The 17,929-nt window shown below is 59.2% G+C and overlaps 2 protein-coding genes across 27 annotated transcripts; one reads left to right on the top strand and one right to left on the bottom strand.

The window, feature by feature from the left end:
* Window positions 1–314: 314 nt before the first annotated feature.
* On the top strand, window positions 315–9,429 carry LOC309617130 (heat shock factor protein 4). 23 transcript variants are annotated; one of them, XM_082368944.1, is made up of 15 exons: window positions 315–565; window positions 1,194–1,302; window positions 1,392–1,519; window positions 1,611–1,735; window positions 2,002–2,077; window positions 2,215–2,279; window positions 2,804–2,900; window positions 3,153–3,280; window positions 3,402–3,629; window positions 4,156–4,261; window positions 4,360–4,425; window positions 4,554–4,623; window positions 5,410–5,497; window positions 5,627–5,978; window positions 8,438–8,577. In XM_082368944.1, the coding sequence occupies exons 1-14, from the start codon at window positions 443–445 to the stop codon at window positions 5,928–5,930; spliced, it is 1,713 nt and encodes a 570-aa protein (XP_082225070.1). In that variant the 5' UTR covers window positions 315–442; the 3' UTR covers window positions 5,931–5,978; window positions 8,438–8,577. The 23 variants fall into 23 exon arrangements, 18 of the variants coding, with proteins under 18 accessions (XP_082225070.1, XP_082225069.1, XP_082225066.1 ...); XM_082368943.1 differs by having other exon boundaries at window positions 315–616; XM_082368940.1 differs by having other exon boundaries at window positions 315–616; window positions 4,503–4,623.
* A 125-nt stretch (window positions 9,430–9,554) lies between these two features.
* Window positions 9,555–17,918, bottom strand: MATCAP1 (microtubule associated tyrosine carboxypeptidase 1). Of its 4 annotated transcripts, none has more exons than XM_082368969.1 (7): window positions 17,476–17,918; window positions 14,251–14,876; window positions 14,026–14,169; window positions 13,612–13,744; window positions 12,389–12,694; window positions 12,188–12,285; window positions 9,555–11,163 (listed from the first exon to the last, which is right to left on the bottom strand). In XM_082368969.1, exons 2-7 carry the CDS (start codon window positions 14,818–14,820, stop codon window positions 10,996–10,998), a joined length of 1,419 nt encoding a protein of 472 aa, XP_082225095.1. In that variant the 5' UTR covers window positions 14,821–14,876; window positions 17,476–17,918; the 3' UTR covers window positions 9,555–10,995. The 4 variants fall into 4 exon arrangements, with proteins under 4 accessions (XP_082225095.1, XP_082225096.1, XP_082225094.1 ...); XM_082368970.1 differs by lacking the exon at window positions 17,476–17,918 and adding an exon at window positions 17,039–17,293; XM_082368968.1 differs by lacking the exon at window positions 17,476–17,918 and adding an exon at window positions 16,853–17,292.
* Between the last annotated feature and the right edge of the window lie 11 nt (window positions 17,919–17,929).

The following is a 17,929-nucleotide window of genomic DNA, read 5'->3' as shown; positions in this document are numbered from 1 at the left end:
GCCCCAGGGTTCGGCGGGAGGGGGCCAGCTTCTCCTTCCCCCACCCTCCCGCTCTCAAGCTCGCTCCTATCTGCCCCTCTACCCGAGGCTTCACTATGCCCACGCCATCGCCTTATAGGACTTTCCCAGCCCACACCACGCTGTGTACGCTCGATTCTCCCGAAGAACAAAGGAGGAAACAGCGGGCCTGAGAGAGGGGTGGGACTCGAACGCAGGTCTACCGCCCTACGGCCCCCCGCCCCCACGCACATACTGCCCTTTCTGTCTGCCAGTGCTGAGGCCGCGGTCAGAGCCCCGCCCCGCTGGTTCGCACGTGGCCCCCACCTGACCCGGCGCCGGGAGGCGGAGTAGGGCGGAGCGGGCGGCAAACGCAGCACTTTCCGCGGCTTTGACAAGCCCGCGGCGGCCGGGCCCAAGCGCTAAACGGGGCCGGGACTGCGCCATGCAGGAAGCGCCAGCCGCGCTGCCCACGGAGCCGGGCCCTAGCCCCGTGCCAGCCTTCCTTGGCAAGCTATGGGCGCTGGTGGGCGACCCGGGCACCGACCACCTGATCCGCTGGAGCCCGGTGAGGGCTGGGGCCTTTCGACTTCCTCAGTGGTCCCCGGGATTCCTCCACGTCAGTGAAAGTCCACGCTCACCCAATCCCTGCCTGGGACGGGGCTGAGGGTCCCTTGATTCAGCCGTCCAGGGTATGCGACGGCTTGGAGGGGGTATTCGAGATGGAGGTGAGGCGACTTCCTCTGGGCAGAGGAAAGGGTAGGAGCCTTCTGGAGGAGACCTAGAACCCGAAGGATCTTCCAGGTCATTTAGTTCCCACCCTGCCCGTCAGACAGGTTGGAACACAGAGGCCAGGAGAAGGGAAGGGCTGGGCCTGGTTCTAGTTCAGAGTCACATCGCGGGTCTGGGAGCCGTCCGGGGCTGGAACCCAGGTTTGGCCTCTGCTCCTCCTTTCAGAGAACCGAGTACGGAGTCTGGGTGGGCTGGGATGGAGATTGTGGTCGCCCCAGGCTAGGCCAGAGCTGGTTCTGGCCTGGCCTCGTCCCACGTCCCCACGAATGGCAGTCTCAGTCCCCAGAGTGAGTGCGAGTGTGTATGCGCGCGCTAGAGCGCTGGCTTGGCCGTGGGCGGGCGCAGCTCACGGTGTCGTCTGGTCTCCGCCCGCACGGTGGGTGGGCGGGCGGCGTTCTCCACAGAGCGGGACCAGTTTCCTCGTCAGCGACCAGAGCCGCTTCGCCAAGGAAGTGCTGCCCCAGTACTTCAAGCACAGCAATATGGCGAGCTTTGTGCGGCAGCTCAACATGTGTGAGTCCCTAGGGCCGGGCGGGACGCGGGCGTGGGTGACTTGGTGCGCGGGGACGGGGCAATTTACGCCCCCACGGCCTACTCCCTAGACGGTTTTCGGAAGGTGGTGAGCATCGAGCAGGGTGGCCTGCTGAGGCCGGAACGGGACCACGTCGAGTTCCAGCACCCGAGCTTCGTGCGCGGCCGAGAGCAATTACTGGAACGCGTGCGGCGTAAGGTGGGGGCGGCCTGCAGGAACCAGCAAACCCGGGTGTAGGTGGGACAGCTGTTTCCTGCGACTGTGACTTGAGGGTGCCTCCCACCTGCAGGTGCCTGCGCTGCGCGGCGACGACGGCCGCTGGCGCCCTGAGGACCTGGGCCGGCTTCTGGGCGAGGTGCAGGCTTTTCGGGGAGTGCAGGAGAGCACCGAGGCGCGGCTGCGGGAGCTCAGGCAGTGCGGGGGAGGGGGCGGAGGAGGATGGGGAGGGGGAAGGGGGGGTCTGGGCGAGAGGGCACTGGCTTCCAGGCGTTTCTGGGCAGCTCCTTCCTCTCTCGTGCCTTGGCGCCTCCATCAAGACCAATGGGCCGAGCTGAGGAAGTCTGTTGTCTATGGACGGATGATCATCCGAGTGGGCGCGGGTTCAGGCCTGCCATTCTGTGGGGGGTGGTGACCGGGCGAACTCTCAGATGCCTCAGCACCCTCCCACGCCTTTCCCCCAGGCAGAACGAGATCTTGTGGAGGGAGGTGGTGACGCTGCGGCAGAGCCACGGTCAGCAGCACCGGGTCATTGGCAAGGTGTTCCTCTCCCCCCTACCCCACTTCTCTCTCTCACTCCTGAACTTACCCCCCCAGTCCTGGAAGCCACCTGGAGTGCCTCATTAGGGTGGGGGGCAAGGTCCAAAGTATGAGTTAACCCTTTGCTTTCTCTTCAGCTGATCCAGTGCCTCTTTGGGCCACTTCAGGCGGGGTCCAGCAGCACAGGAACTAAGAGAAAGCTGTGAGTGAGAAACCCAGGGATGCCCCCACCCCTTCCAGGACCCTCACAGAAACCCAGGCAGGACTCCTTCTCCTCCAGAAGCCCCTTCACCTGGAATCCTCATTCTTTTCCCCTGCATTACAGTCTTCCTCACCCAGTGGCCATCCCCCCAAGGGCCCCCTTCCAGGGCTTTCCCCCTCTACCCCCAACCCTACCACCAAACCCCCACTCTCAGACCCCTCAGTTCCAGGACCTTAACCCCGTATTTCCACCCCGTCATCCCCTTCCCCCTCACCCCAAAGCATCCCAACAGCAGAGGGTCTGGGTCTCAAACCATGCTCCCTCCCTCCCCTCTCTACCCCCAAAGGGCCCCCATCTCTGGGGGGAGCCCCTTCTGCCTCCAGCATGTGACTGATGCCCTGGCAACAGGCCTCAGCTCTGCTGACTTGGCTGCTGGGGCCTGTGGGAGGGAGGTGGTGCAGGCTGAGGGGCATGGGAGATGAACCTACCCAGCCCCCTGCCTGTGCCCTGGCCACCCTGCACAGGTCCCTGATGCTGGATGAGGGGTGCCCAACACCAGCCAAATTCAACGCCTGCCCCCTACCTGGTGCCCTCCTGCAGGACCCCTACTTTATCCAGTCGGTAGGTTTTTGCTTCTTCTCTCTTCCTTAGAGCACAGCTCGGTTTATGGAGAGCCTGTTCCCTTTCCCCATTCCCCAAAAAGAAGAGAAGATGGAGGCCAGCCTTCCCTCCCACCAGACCCAGGCTCCCCAGCATGGGCCCAGCCTCCTCCCTCAAACCTTCCCCCTTAGATCTAGCCCATGTGGTACTGGTTGGGTTCTGGCTCACCCTGTGGCTTGAGGTGAAGGGCTGGGCCTCATCTTCTACTTACAGCCTCTCCCAGAGACCACTCTGGGCCTCAGCAGCCCTCACAGGGCCAGGGGCCCCATCATCTCTGACATTCCGGAAGACTCTCCATCCCCTGAAGGAACCAGGCTTTCTCCCTCCAGTGGTGGCAGGAGGTAAGAGGGACAGGGGCTGCCCTCTGGGGAGCCTGTGGCGGAGGGCCTGGCAGCCCAGATGGCTGTGGGGATGGGGGAGAGGTCAGTGCCAGGGTCTGGCTGAAGCTTTTCTCTGGTGCAGGGAGAAGGGCCTGGCACTGCTCAAAGAAGAGCCAGCCAGCCCAGGGGGGGAAGGCGAGGCCGGGCTGGCCCTGGCCCCAAACGAGTGTGACTTCTGCGTGACAGCACCCCCACCGCTGCCTGTGGCTGTGGTGCAGGCCATCCTGGAAGGGAAAGGGAGCCTCAGCCCCGAGGGGCCCAGGAGTGCCCAGCAGCCTGAACCAAGAGGCCCCAGGGAGGTTCCTGACAGGTGAGCAGAGAGACCATTTTTGACTGTAAGCCCTGTGGGCCACTTCTGCAGCTAGATCAGCACTAACTAGCCCCCAGACTTCCCAGCCTTCTCTGCCCCTTGGTGGCTGGCTCAGGGGGGTGGTGGGCGTCAGTTGGGCACCACGGTGTCACCTGATTTCTCAGAGCTGCTCTAAGGAGTACCAGCTTCAGAGGCCCGTGGAAAGTGGAAACATCTCAGTGGTAGGGCTCAGGAATCTGCATTTTAAATGCAACCACTGGGGTGTTTGTAAAGATTGTAAAGTACACAACAGTTTAAGAACCACTGGTATTGATAATTGCATAGGGAGGAGACACAACCCAAACCTCAGGCCAAAAGTAGGAGGCAGAGGCACTCTCTGTGTGCCCCTCTATGTGTGTGTGTGGGATCCTCTTCCAGCATTTTCTATATGTTGTCAGACTTAGATCCTGATGTATTCAGGTTCCTTGGGAACCTAATGGGGGGTGGGGTTGGGCACTGCAGGCCAACGGCAGTTTTCCGTGCACAGGGGGCCTCTGGACCTGGAGAGAGGAGCCCGAAGCCCAGAGAGTCTGTTGCCTCCAATGCTGCTTCGGGCCCCCCCTGAAAGTGTGGAGCCTGCAGGGCCCCTAGATGTGAGTACACCTTCAGTAGGGCAGGGGCATGGGGCTTGGTGGGGTCCAGCTGTTTGTGCAGCCTGGGGAGGACACCATTGACCCAGAGCTCCCCCTAGGTGCTGGGCACCAGCCTCCAAGGGCGGGAGTGGACTCTCATGGACTTAGACATGGAGCTGTCCCTGGTAAGATGGGGGTGGGGAGGGCAGGGGGTTCAGGGTTGTTCAGCCAAGCCCTTTAGTCCACAGCTGTTCTCCCTCAGCCAAAGCCCCAGCTCCCCTCCCCAGCTGCTTCCTGGGGTTCTCTTATGCAGTTGCAGCCCTTGGTTCCAGAGAAGGGTGAGACTGAGCTGGCGGTCAAGGGGTTAAATTCTCCAGGGCCAGGTAATAATTGTGGTGACTCAGGACCTGGGGGTGGCCCTAAGGGGCCTGAGCTACCACGATTGTGTGGGCTGGGCAGTTGGTGTTTTGGAGGGAAATCCCCCCGAGTCAGGCTGCTCTGCAGAGTACTGCTTAAGCTGCTTGAGCCACTGGAAGAGAGTGGGGAGGTTGAGAGTGGATGTTTCATCCTAACTGACCGGAGGGCAAGGCGAGTGAGGCTCTCCTTCCCTGAAGAAAGGAGGCGACCGTTTCTCCGCGCTGAGCACAGCCCCGCTCCTCCTAGGGAAGGACTCCATGCTGGGGGCACCACTCCTGCTGGATGTCCAAGCCGCTTTGGGAGGCCCAGCCCTCAGCCTGCCGGGAGCTTTAACCATTTACAACACCCCTGAGAGCCGCGCCTCCTACCTGGGCCCAGGGGCCAACCCCTCCCCCTGAGAGCCCCCTCCACTCTGAAACCAGCCTGGCTGAGGGGGCGGGCTGGCCGGTAGCACGCCCAGCTCGGCTTCCTTGAGCCCCTGCTGGAGGCTGAGTGAAGCCCCTCCTACTTTGGCAGCCCCTCTCCAATACCGAGCCCTGCATAAAACTGCGTTTTTTTCTGTGTTTCTGTTCTCTTTTCTCTACCGACCATGGAGCACAGAAGTCATGGGTGGGGGGCGACTTGGCATTCGTAGCAGCGTCCAGATCCTAGGGCTTTAATATTTAATCGAGGAACCCTTGAAGGGTGGAGGTGCTTGGGGAGCCTGCCCCTAGTTCTCCTGCTTAGGCCCCATCCTCCGGGTCCGAATCCAGGGCTGGCGCGTGGGCACTGCGACCTCCGGGAAGCGGGGGCTTTTGGCGTCACACCCGGCACCGCAGTGCATCCGTTCTGTGAGCCTGGGTAAGCTGGTCTCCTCTGAGCCTTGTCTGTGACAGGCAGAGATGGGTCGACGAGAGAATAGGTGTAAAACGCCTGGGAATTGCCGGGGTACTTGGGGCCGCGGGCTTAACTGTCCCCTCCCCGACTCAGCCGGCGTGCCCGGGGTGAAGAGGGAAAGCCGACTACGTGTACGAGCCCAGGCGGTACGCGACCTCTGTGGCCTGCCTCCCCGCGTCCTGGGAAGAACGGCCCCCTTTCCCCACCCCCTCGCGGTTCCCGGCAGCCCTGGCCGCCCCGCCCCCGCCGCAGCTGCTGCTTCCATCCCCACCCCGCCCGGCCCTTTCTGCCTTGTCATCTCCTGCCCCGCCGAGGCTCGACCCGTGAGTGGGGCCGCCGGGAGCGCACGGACCGGGAGCCCCCCCGACCCCCGGCTGCGGTAGGGAAGAGAAACTGAGTTTGGGCAAAATCCGCACCCCACCAAAACCAGCCGCGCCCGAAGGAGGTCTGTGAGCCCCGCCCCTCGGCAGGACTCTAGCTCTGGGGCTGGGTGGAGGGGAGTTAAGGGTTCGCACGTGCGCAAAGGCTCCCGCAGTTTTCCACCACCTTCGCTCCCTAGCAGACGGACGCGCGGGGAGCGAGGTGGGGAGGGCGGCAGAGACCCCGTCCACGCCTCGTAACTGGAGCTGCCTGGTGCTCCGGGAAGGATCTGGGCTGTGACCACTGAAGGAGATAACTTCGGTATTCACTTCTGAGCATTGAGTTTCAGGGAGAGGACCCGGACCAGCTGGGGTCTCTGCACCCCAGACAGGACAGAGGACAGGACTCGGGGTAATGAAAGGAGGAGGCTAACATGAAAAGAACTTGGGGAGGCGTGAGAGAGAAGGAGGGGCCAGTCTAATCTTCCCCCTCCCTCTCTGCACCTGTACACAGTGGGTTCTGTCCTCCCTCCCTTCCTGCACTCGATTTGGGGGACAGGCTCTGGAAACCTCAAGAGAAGAGGGCAGAGGATCCACAGTACACAGTGCAGTGATGTCAGCCTAGTGGTGAGGGTATATGTTGTTCACTGGGGTACAGAGGAGAAGGAACCAGTCTGCTTGTGGGACACTCAGGCATTGGGGTGGATGAGGGGACATTTGAATCTTGGAGGATGGATCCACAGCATGGAGGGAGGAAAGGGCATTCCAGGCCTAGGCAACAGCATCTGCAAAGTTTGGGAAGTGCCAGTACTGAGTGGTGGAGGGAAGTGGGGGAAAGCCTGGCTGTCCAGGGGGTGGGAAGTGAACAGATAGTCTGGATTCTCTCTGATAAGCCGTGGGGGTGTGGGGGACAGGTAGTTACGGCTGACATTTTGCTTGGCAGGAGACCTTGTAGTTCAGGCTGGAGCAAGTCAGATTCCACTTCTGCCAGTTGATCTCGCTGAGCCTGTCCCCTTATCTGTAAAATGGGGACAAAAGCCCTACCCCAGAGAGTTGTCAAAGTCGCTATTCTGTGGGAGTGATGGGATAGGAGTGAGCGGTACTGAGAGAGACTGTTATAGGAGATGAGATGACCATAGAGGGGTTGAGGGAGATGCTGATAACTCACTGAGAAGTGGAGGAGTAGCATTTGTCCCTGATGGGACATGAAGGGAGAGAGAGGGGTAAAGGGTAGTCCTGGTCTCTGCTCATGGCCTGGGGGAAGGGCTGACACTTCAGTATGGCTAGGAGGGGTGAAATGACCAGGGAGGCATAGCATGACACCAGGTAGTGAGACCTGGGAAGCAGGATGGGGGCTAGGACCAAATCCTAGACCTGGAACCAGGTAAGGAGGTAAAGGAGGGACCCCAAAGGGAGGACGAGACCCAGGAGGGTGTTTTGTGGACAAAGCCAAGGCCAGGGGATATGGGCTGAGAGAGGGAGTGGTCCAGGGCCTGACCTAATTGCCCTTAATGCCAGGGGCCTTGCTGCGTGGGTCAGGCCACCCAAGAGGATATGGGCCATTGTCCTTGGTTGTCAATAAATGAACAAAGCAGATTAATTTCTGCCTAACACCTGCTGTTTGGGAGAGACAGCCTCTCAAAACGGGAGGATCTATGGAGGAAAACAGTGAAAATTCAATATTTGCTGGTAGCTTTTATGAGTTGGGCCCTGGGTTCTTAAAGATGATGGCTGTAAATCATTCCCAGGGCAGCAGGGAGACAGTTTGGCCTCAGGTGATGTCTGGAGATCTCGGTCAGAGCTAAGACTCAAGAGAATTCAGGTATCCCTGCTCAGGTATTAGAACCAGGAGAGACCATGAGACCACTTTGGGGTTACAACATGGTGGTGGCATTGGTGAGGTGGTGCAGGGGCAGGGCCTGTCCTGGAAGGATGGACCTCAGGATAAGGGGTCTGGACTTCCTCCAGCTGGTGAGAGGAGCAGCGGAGGCTCTTAGCACTTCGGGATCTGGGAGGCGGGGGATTCGGGGCTCTGCAGGGTCTAGGATGGAAGTGAAAGGCTAGACTAAGTAAGTGGTGACGTTGACAGAAATATTGGAAAGACTGGGAAGAACTTGACTGCAAGCTGGGTGTGGGGTATCAGGATCAGTTGTAGGTCTTTCTGCCTGTTAAGTTGGGGAAGCAGGTTGGGAAAGAGAAGTTAGTTTGGATAAACTGGGTCTGAATTGATCGCAGGATCTGCAGGTGGCAGGGGCTCAGGAGGGAGGACATGCTTGGGGAGAGCTGTCAGAGTAGGTAAGGGTCCTTGGAAAGCCACAGTTAACATTTATGGACCGAAGGAGGAGCCTGAGGAGATGGGACAGAAGAGGCCAGGGAGGCAGGAGGACGGATCCTGTGCTGCACTATGGAGCTGGCCTGCCGCTGACTGCCGAGATCGAGGTGAACTTAGACCCCAGTCACGGGTGTTCACTGGGGCCCTGGGAGAGAGGTCAAGGTCAGGGGAGCTCCGGCCCCCACTCCCTGTCTCCCCCCACCTCCCATGCAGCCCTCACCATGGGCAACACGCAGGAGAGGCCATCAGAGACGATCGACCGCGAGCGGAAACGCCTGGTAGAGACGCTGCAGTCGGACTCGGGGCTGCTGCTGGATGCGCTGCTGGCACGGGGCGTGCTCACCGGGCCCGAATACGAGGCGTTGGACGCGCTGCCTGATGCCGAGCGCAGGGTACGCCGCCTGCTGCTGCTGGTGCAAAGCAAGGGCGAAGCCGCCTGCCAGGAGCTGCTGAGCTGCGCCCAGCGAACCGTGCGCGCGCCCGACCCCGCCTGGGACTGGCAGCACGTGGGCACGGGTGAGAGCGCGCGCGGGGGCGGGGCCTATGTCAGAGGAGGGGGCGTGGCGTGGGAGCACGGAGTTGAGGTCTTCCCCAAAGACCCGCATGTGTGCAGAGGAAACCTCAGAGGGGTAAAATGAGCCTGAGACACTCCCACCTCCGCCGCAGGCTACCGAGAACGAAGCTACGACCCTCCATGCCCAGGCCACTGGACTCCTGAGGAAGCTGGCTCAGGGACCGCATGCCCCTGGCTGCCCAGAGCTTCAGATTGCGATGAGGCCCGGGGTCCTGAGGACTCCGAGGCAGCGCAATCCGGAACCCTCGAGGAAACTGAGCCAGAGCTGGAAGCTGAGACCTCTGAAGGGGCTGAGCCGGAGTTGGAACCCCAAATGGATCCGGAACCAGAGCCAGGGACAGAACCAGAGCCAGAACTGGAGCCGGAGCCCGACCTAGGGGCTGGGGACGAATCTGAAGGTGTGAGGCCGACCAAACCTGGCGGGGGGGCGTGGCCTGGGAGGCGGAGGGAGGGCTCCACCTGACTGACCACACCCCTTCCGTCATTTCTAGATTCCTGAAAGCCTTAACGCTGACAGGCCGCTCCTCGCCCTAGCAGGATGGGATCTAGGATCCTGCCCTGCTGGGGTCAGATGCCACGAAGGCTCCATCTGGCCCAGTACCACTGAAAGTGAATAAACTCTGGAGGGTCAGCTTGGACTCTGTGATTCTGGCTCTTTGCCCAGGAACTAGGGTGTGGATTTGTACCTCTAAGTCCCAATGACCTGGGCAGCCCTGTGCCCACGGCCCAGTCCTCAACCCCTTTCCATCCTCAATAGCCCAAGCTGTACCCCTGGAGACCCCAGACCCAGGTCCCCAGTGGGACAAGGGCCAGACCCTTGGGCCCTGCTCCACAGCCCTTTTATCCTCGTGAACCATTTGGGGACATGTGTAGTCACCAGCCCCACCTCATGAAAGCCCCTAGGCCTGGCACAAAGAGCCAGGAAAAGGGTACTTCTTTCCACTTAGACAGGGCTAGAGCTCACCACCTTGGGAAGTGAGATTAGGAGAGAGAAAGAGAAAGGGATCTCAAGTAGGCAGAGCCCACACAGTTCATTGTAATTGTTTTAATTGTCTGGCTTCTCTCAGGACTGGGAGCTCAGTGAGGGTTGTGACCAGTTAACTGGTACAAAGAAGGCGCTCTATACCTATTCACTAACTAAATGAATAAGGACTTTCCAGCTGTGTTTCCAAGTTTTCAGATGGGAAAACTAAGGCCAAGGAAGGGAGTAGGACAGGGTCAACCTCACACAGCTGAGTCTGAGGTGAAACTGGAAGCAACAATCATCTTGGCACCTCTCCTGCTCTAGAAGGGGCTCAGAACTAGGAACAACAAGGGGCCTGCACCTCAGGCTTGATTGTGGCTGCTGCCAGGCTATGCCAACCTCTGCCAGAGACCAGCTGTGAGGGTGTGGGCAAAGACAGGGACAGTAGAGGCCAGTGCAGGGGATGAAGGCAGGGCCAGGTGAGCTCTTGGCTTGATTCACAAGGCCTGTGTGTGTGTGTGTGTGTGTGTGTGTCAGTGGAGCTAGGAACAGTCGGTGCCTTCCAGAGGAGCCCTGTTCCCTCCACTGAACCTTCAGAAGCTGCTGCGTCCCAGCCCCAGTAAGTAGAGCACATAAATAAGGAATAAATACATGACAGTGGGAGAGGCAAAATGCTGGAAAGCACACCCCAGCCCAGCTGGGTCTCTACTACCAGGATCCCTGCTCCTTGAGTCTGTGTGAAAGCCAGGACCTCAGGCTCAGGCAATCACCCCAGAAGAAGGGAGATCCCCACCAGGACCCAGTGAGAGGTAGACAGCATGAAAGCTGAAGGAGCACCAAGGGGCCAGGTGGGGGAGGAAAAGACTGGAGTATGCAGACACCCAAAAGCCATCTCATGCAAGAACAAGTTTCTACTCCCAAACCACCCCCCCATCCCCATCCATTCTCAGCTTCCCTCCTGCCCCCAGGCTTTTCCTCTGCTCAAAGGCAGCTGGAGACAGGAGGGCAGATTTAGTTTGCCTGACATGCTGCTGTTGGCCTTCAGGGTCCAAGGAGGCTAGCAAGGGACACAAACTCTCTGCTGTTGCCTCTCCTCCCTCCTGAAATGCTTCTGCCCTCCCCATTCCCCAAGAAACGTGCAGGCTGTGGAAGCACAGAGCAGCCAGCTTCATGTTCTGGGGGCTGATCTGGAGCCCTCTTTCCAGGGCCTCTGCCTGTAGCCCTCAACCAGTATCAGTCATCAGGCAGCAGGCGGCCCAGCTCTGCCTCATCCAGCCGGTTGGTGGTCATGATGTGCTCCAGCTGCTGCCGGTAGCGTGCTAAGTCCTGCATGAAGTGGGGCACCCGGGTGTTGTCCAGCACCCCATGGGGCCGAAGGTGATCTACATCCTCATAGGACACCTGCAGGAAGAAAGCTGGGCCTCAGGAGTAGGCAGGGTGCCCTGGCTTTCAGGCAGCTGGTCCCAGCTCTCTTGCAATGGCCCATAGCCCTTTGCTCCTGGAACTCCTCCCTTTCCCCTCCTGATCCACTCCCAATGTTATGTACCCTGAGGCTCAGTCCTGGGTGTTTGCTCTTTCTCTCAACACCTTCTTTTATCATCTATGTCCTACAATCCCACTCCTGTCTCCAGTCCAGCTTCCCCCCTCACCTCCAAACCTGGGTATCCAACTGCCTTCTGAACACCTCCCCCGGGATATCCCTCAGGCACCTCAGACTCCCCATATCCAACATTACTGGGTGCCGCTTATGCCATCCCCACCCTCCTCACAGTCCCCTAGGTCACATTCCAGGTGGGGGCTTAGAATCTGTCACCCTCCCACTCAGAGTGGCCACTGAGTTAAAAAGATCCAGTCTCTGAAGATCTCTCCAGCTTGCCGCTTCCTCTCCAACTGCATGGCCACTGCTGGGTTTTGCCAGACCACCATCAGTTCTGCAAAAGTGATTGGAAAGGCCTCCTCCTTTTCCCCCTGCACTCCCTTCCCTAGGCCTCTCCTCCCATATGACAGAGGGAGCCTTCTAAAGCAAACCACCTGTGCCACTCTTTTGCTCAAAGCTCCTAGGATTCCCCATTGCTTTGGATGAAATTCGACTTCCTCAGCCTGGCACAAATACCCAGGGCCAAGGACTTGTTCCCTGGCCATTTCTCCAGCCTCCTTCCCCAGGCCTTCCTGACTGCTCCCTTGGCCTGGAATGCTCACCTCCTTTGAAGTGCAGTGTCTACACACACACACCTGTGGGCTGGCTCAAGCACCTGTATTGGCTGCCAGACTGTCATTTCACCTCCTGTGCTCACCTCCACCCACGCTCCCCCCCATCAGAAAGGCCTGGCACCCAGTCCTCAGTTGAGTTCCAATCAGAGGCTCAGGGAATACTGCAGTGAGGGGGAGAGCTGGCTGGGTCCTCTGAAGGCCCGTGGTCCCTCACCTTGCCCAGCGAGGTCAGCAGCGGGAAATCGATGGTCTGGCGATGCCGCAGAATGCGCACGATGCCATCTAGGTACACCTGATCCTTGCTGAAGCAGCCTGTGGACACAGGAGGGTCGTGAGCCCTAGGCCCAAAGCCCCACCTGCACCCCCCCGCACCCCTGCCACAGATCAGGACACTCCCCACCGCACAGGCGCCCACCGGGCAGCGAGGTGTCAGTCTGGCCGCGCTTGGCGCGCACGCAGTACTCCCAGCGCACGTCGGCGTCCTGCACGTAGCGCGCCAAGTCCTGGAACAGCTGGCGGAAGGACATGTGCGCGGCGCGGTGGATGGTGTAGTAGAGCAACGCGGCGCGCCACAGGAAGGGCTGCTTGCGGAACAGCACACTGTGCAGGCTGGCCAGGCCCTCCTCGGTGGGGTTCGCTGGCCGCAGCCCATACTGCAGCCGGCCCTCGGCGCTGTGCCATGGCTGCCGCGCGTTGTTCACGCCCCGCAGGTAGTGGGTACCTGTGGGGTGGGCGATGGAGAGGCTGCGCTGGGCCGCGCATCCAAGGGACCCTCCTGCCCGGCCTGGGTCCTGGTCTGCCCAGCTGGACCTCTAGCCGGCGACTCACATATCCTTATGCCTCTAAACTCAGGCTCTTACACAAGTCCCCTCCACCCCAAACTCATACTCACCCAACCCCAGGCAGCATGAAGACTCTCCTCAGGTGAACTCACACCCAAGGATCCAGAGTCTCACATAAATGAACCCTCCCTCACCCGTCCAGGGCTACACACACACACACAAACTCTCCCAAACTCACACTGCCCCCCAAGCCCCCAGAGAGGTGCAGGAACTCACACACTACCCCAGCCCCACATCCTGCATGCCCATATCATGCTGATGTCCCCAGCAAAAACCACCTTTTGCCCAGAGCAACAGGATTCTTGATGAGGAGGGACAGACAGAAAAGAATAGTAATTAGTGTCCCGTGCTCGCTTTTCCAGCCTGGCCCTATCCCCTCCTAAACCCAGCTCTGTGTGTCTTCAGCTAATTCCATTCCCAGGATCTGAACTTCCACCCACCAGGGAGAGCCTGCATGTTGGCTGGGCTTGTGGGACCCTTAGGGCTCTCCCTCTGGCCTGTCTGGGCCTCAGCACTCTTGCCCCACTGTCAAAGGAAATCATAGAGGAAGTAGAGGGAGGAAAAGATACCCAGAAGGAACAAGAAATGAGGGTAAGCCCAGAGAGTGTGCTGGCATGTTCTGGCCTACCTCTGTGAGCCAGAGGAAGGAGGTAGATGCTCATGAAGGGAAGGGGCCCATCCTCCAGAGGGAAGGGGAAGAAAGAGAGGGGGTGGGGTTACTGGAGACGCTCACTGCCCCCCCTTGTCCCAGCCCCCTCTCACCCCTACCCGCCCACCCGCCTACCCCCACCCTGACCTATCTCGTGCCGCAGCATGCCCTCCAACCAATACTGGCGGGCTCCAGTCAGGTTGATGGCCAATGTTGGTCGGCTGTTCTCCACCATCATCACTGCCTGGGACAGCAGGTCCTCACTCAGCTGCACCACAACCTGCAGGCGGCAGAGCCCTGAGCCATGGCCACCAGCCCAGGGGCCAGTGTGCAGGTGGACCCACTGATGCCACGAGGCAGCCAGGCTGGACACTTGGCCACAACACCTACCCTTCCCCACCTCTGCTTGGAGCCAGCTCCCACCTTACCGGGGCAGGGGCAGGGACAGGGCTTGCCCGAGGTCGCTAGCTCCATCAGTGTAGAGCTGGGCCTAGCACTGCCCACTCCGCAGCCTGGTTTGGAGCATGTGGAAAAGGGGCCTCGCAGGCAGGGCGAACTCACCTCCCCAGCGCAGCCCTCCTTCTGCATGTATTTGCGCACAATGGACCAGATCTGGCACTTGGTCAGCAGCTGGCCCCCAGTCGCAGCCTCAAAGTGTTCATAGGTACCAAACTTCTCCAGGACAGCCTCAATGATGCCAACTGCCTGCACAAAGGGCCACAGTGGCAGGTCAGGCCAGGCCTCTCAGGTGGTAGGGCCAGGGTGAGGTGGGCAGTCTGGACTGACCTGATGGAGGAACTGTCCAGAGGCCTCACAGTATTTCTCCAGCACAGCCGTAGGCATGGGCTCCTGGTACTCGAACTGTGGGTTGTAGGTGTAATGGGACTGGAAGAACTTGTCCCGCTCACGGTCCATGTTGGTTGGCCGCAGAGCCACCAACATGCAGGGACTCTTGCTCGCACCACGGCCTGCATCCTTTCGAGTCTTAGCAATGTGAGGCAGGGAGGCCGCAGGCCGCAGGGTGCCCCCACCTGGGTCCCGTCCCCGTCCAGGTGGCGCCCGACCCTGGGTGCTGCCCCCCCGCCGGCCAATACTGTTTACGGTGTAGGTGCTCTCACTGCGACGCATGTGGCCACGGTGGCCCAAGTGCAGCTCTGAGAAGGGCTGCAGCTCAGGCCGGGGCCGCAGGGCTGAGGGGACTGAGAGAGCCAGGGGCAAGGCCAGGGACCGAGGCCAGGGGTACAGTGCTGTCCCATCTCGGTCTGAGGGCCTCAGCCTATGGCCCAAGGATGAGGGACTGGATGGCGGGCTGGGGGGTGCCTGCTCATACACCTGAGCCCCTGAGTCCAGCACCATTCTGTCCTGGTGGTCACATCCAGCTGGGTCACTCCAACTCCCCACACGGTCGACTTCTGGAGACACAGAAAGGCATGTGGAGGCCAGCATGAGTGCGTGTGGCCTGAGGACCAGCAGGCTCCATCCACACTGCCCTTGCTGGGCCTTTGGTGGGCCCAGGACCTGACGCCAGGTTCTAACCTGCCCCCTCACCTCCACCCTAGTGTCCATCCCCTCCAGCAGGCTCACCCAAGCAAGCTGGACTGGGGGAAAGCAAGAGGAAGAGTCTCATACACCCAGCTAGATGGTGGTTACTCAAATCCCCTTAGACTGTGAGCTTCTGAGAGCAAGGCCTAAGCCCCTACTCATGATCCTAATCCCTGTGCTCAGCGCCCACCCAGACTGGGAGTTTGGTACAGTGTAGCCTCAGCTGCCAGGATGACAGGTGAGGGGGTCTCACTACCTTCTACCTGCCTTCTACCTATGGCATTTTCTCAGTCTCACCCCGCCCCTCCCACCTGGCTCCATCCACTTCCTCCAGCCCATTGGGATTGGGCCTCAGTCAGTTTGAATGCCTGCAGGCCCCTGGTTTATGCTAGTCCTCCACCTGGAATGCTCTCTCTCCTCTGGGCCATCTGCTTAAATCCAAATTAGAATCAGCTTCCCGTGAGCAGAGGGAAACTTCAGCAAATCCAAGCCAATCCCTGGTCTGTCCCCTAGAGGCATCTTCCTAGTGGTCATCCAAGGCAAGTGTTGGGACACTCACCCCTGACTCTGTACCAGGGCTCAGTCCAACCCAGTCTCTCCCCAGAGACTGACTGAAGGCTCCAGCCTCCAAACTCTCCTGCCTGCTCAGGGACATAACTCCAGCATTTCTCTTCTTTCCTACATCTCCTGCACCATCAATCTCTTCCTCTCTACTGGATTCTTCCCATCAGTATAAACACATGTTGTTATTTCTCCATCTTAAAAAACAAAACAAAACCCTCACTTGACCCCACACTCTTTCCAGCTCCACTGCATCTCCCTCCAGCGGTTTCCTAGGGCAACACAACACCTCAAGTCGTCTATACTCAGTCTCCAATCCCTTCTTTCCTGTTTTCTCTTCAATTTCACAACAAGTGGGGGCTTTTGTCCCCCACTCTCTATCAAAACTGATCTGACCAGGGTCACCAATGATCTTCATATTGATCAGCAGAATTTGACAAAGTTAATGACTTCATCTTGGCTTGGCCATGTTCTCCACTTGGTTCCCAAATACACTGGAACATGGTTCTCCCACCTCACTGGCTGTTTGTTCTTGGTCTTACTTGCTGGTAATCCCTATCTTTCTGACCTCTTGACACTGTAATGTCCAGAACTTGGAAAATTCTCTCCTCTTCTCCGTTTATGCTCACTCCCTAGGTGATCTCATCCACTCTCATGGTTTTAAATATGTCAGCCCAAACTTCTTCCATAAACTTCAGACTAGTGTTGCCAGTTCTCAATTCAACATCTTTACTTGAATGTCTAACAGGTATCTCAAACTGAACATGTCCCCCGTCTGGAGTGCTTTCCCCTCATATAACTGAAGGGGTCACTCTCACTTTCCTCAGATTTCTGTACAAATATCTTGTTAGAAAAGCCTCCCTAACACACCCTCTATAAAATAAACCTACTCTAGACACTCTCCACCACAACCTCCCCTTCTCCACAGTATTGTCCTATGATGCAGTTATCACCATCTGAAGTACAAGTGAGCATTATCTGTCTTCTCCTTTTAAGTGTTCACAACTGTGTCCCCAGAACAGTTGCTCAATAAAGGAATGAAATCAAGAGCCCTTGTCCTTCTCAGAACTGGAATCATACCTTCCCTGCACTTTGCTTCCCCATCTAGTTCTGATCCCCTCCCGCTCCTCCCGGCACTCTGCCTAGTGACAAGCTGCTGGAAAAGATTTCAGGCCTCAGGCTTCCCTCCCCTCAACTAACTATACACTTTTCTGGATTCCTCACTGGTCTCCGGGCCTCTGCTTGTACTAATCCCCTTCATCTCCACTTCTTTCATTTGACCTACCTCTTTGCAATTACCAGAATACGCCTGTTTCTTTCATGTCTCAGGTCCTTCTGCCAAGAATGCCCTCCCAATGTCTCCCCGTGGCAAACTCCTTAACCATTCTTCAGGACTTGGTTTAGGCCTCACTTCCTCCGGGAAGCCTTCCCAGCGTCTTAGAGGTTCCCAGTGCCCAGGCGGCTTCTTTACCGTCCTAGGCTGTCACTGTTGGAGCCTAGGTCCGTGTCCCCCCGTCATCCCCTGAACTCCGTGAGGGCAGGGACGGGTCTGATTCACCCCCATGACCAAAGTACCCAGCACTAGATGCAGAATGAATGAAAGATGGTTGTGGGAGGAGCCCAGGCTGAAGGCGGAGTCTGGTGATAAATGAGAGGGTGTGGCCTGCGCCAATAAGAAACTCCGGGAGAGGATAACGTGGAAGAGGAGCCAATGGGGACTGGGAGATCGAGGAGGGGCGTGACCTCCAGCCAATAAGAGGCGGGGGATGGGGCAAAGGGCGTGCCCAATGGAGGGCGGGGCCAGAGGACAATGGAGCGGGGTTCCCTGGTAGATGAGGAGGGGTCGCGTCGAACGCCTTCTCGGCCTCTCGGGGGTGGGGGGATTCCGTCCGCGTGCCGCGCCCCCACCTGTTCAATCCTCTTCTCGCTGCCGCCGTCCCCGCTCCGCAACACCGGCCGCCGGCTGCCCAGCCCTGGGGAGCCGACGCTGGTGACGCACGCAGTCGGGCGCGCGCACGCTCAGACGAAGGCGCGCGGTTTCACGTCAATCTCCGGGGCCTCAAGCGCCCGAGGACATGGCTGGGGGTGGGGCCAGGCAGAGCCGGAGGGGGTCCGCCATCGGGTCACGCCCCTGGGTGGGGTGTTGTCTTAAGCCCGCCCCCTCTGCCTCAGTAGTTGGACTCAGCAGTCGCGCGGGAGACGCGAGCTCGCTGCCGGTGCACGGACACGTGGGGATGGAGTCCGCATACAGCGGTGGAAGCCCGGGTGCTTGGGAAAGCAGCCCATATACAGGTCTGATGCCGGGATAGGTGGGGCGCAGACGTATTTCAGAACTGGAGCCAGGATACCTTAGGTATGTCAC

Source organism: Balaenoptera borealis (assembly GCF_965194805.1).
Source record: "Balaenoptera borealis genome assembly, chromosome: 19".
NCBI lineage: Eukaryota > Metazoa > Chordata > Mammalia > Artiodactyla > Balaenopteridae > Balaenoptera > Balaenoptera borealis.
Note: the sequence above shows the minus strand (reverse complement) of the source record. Positions and strands in the feature narration are given on the sequence as shown.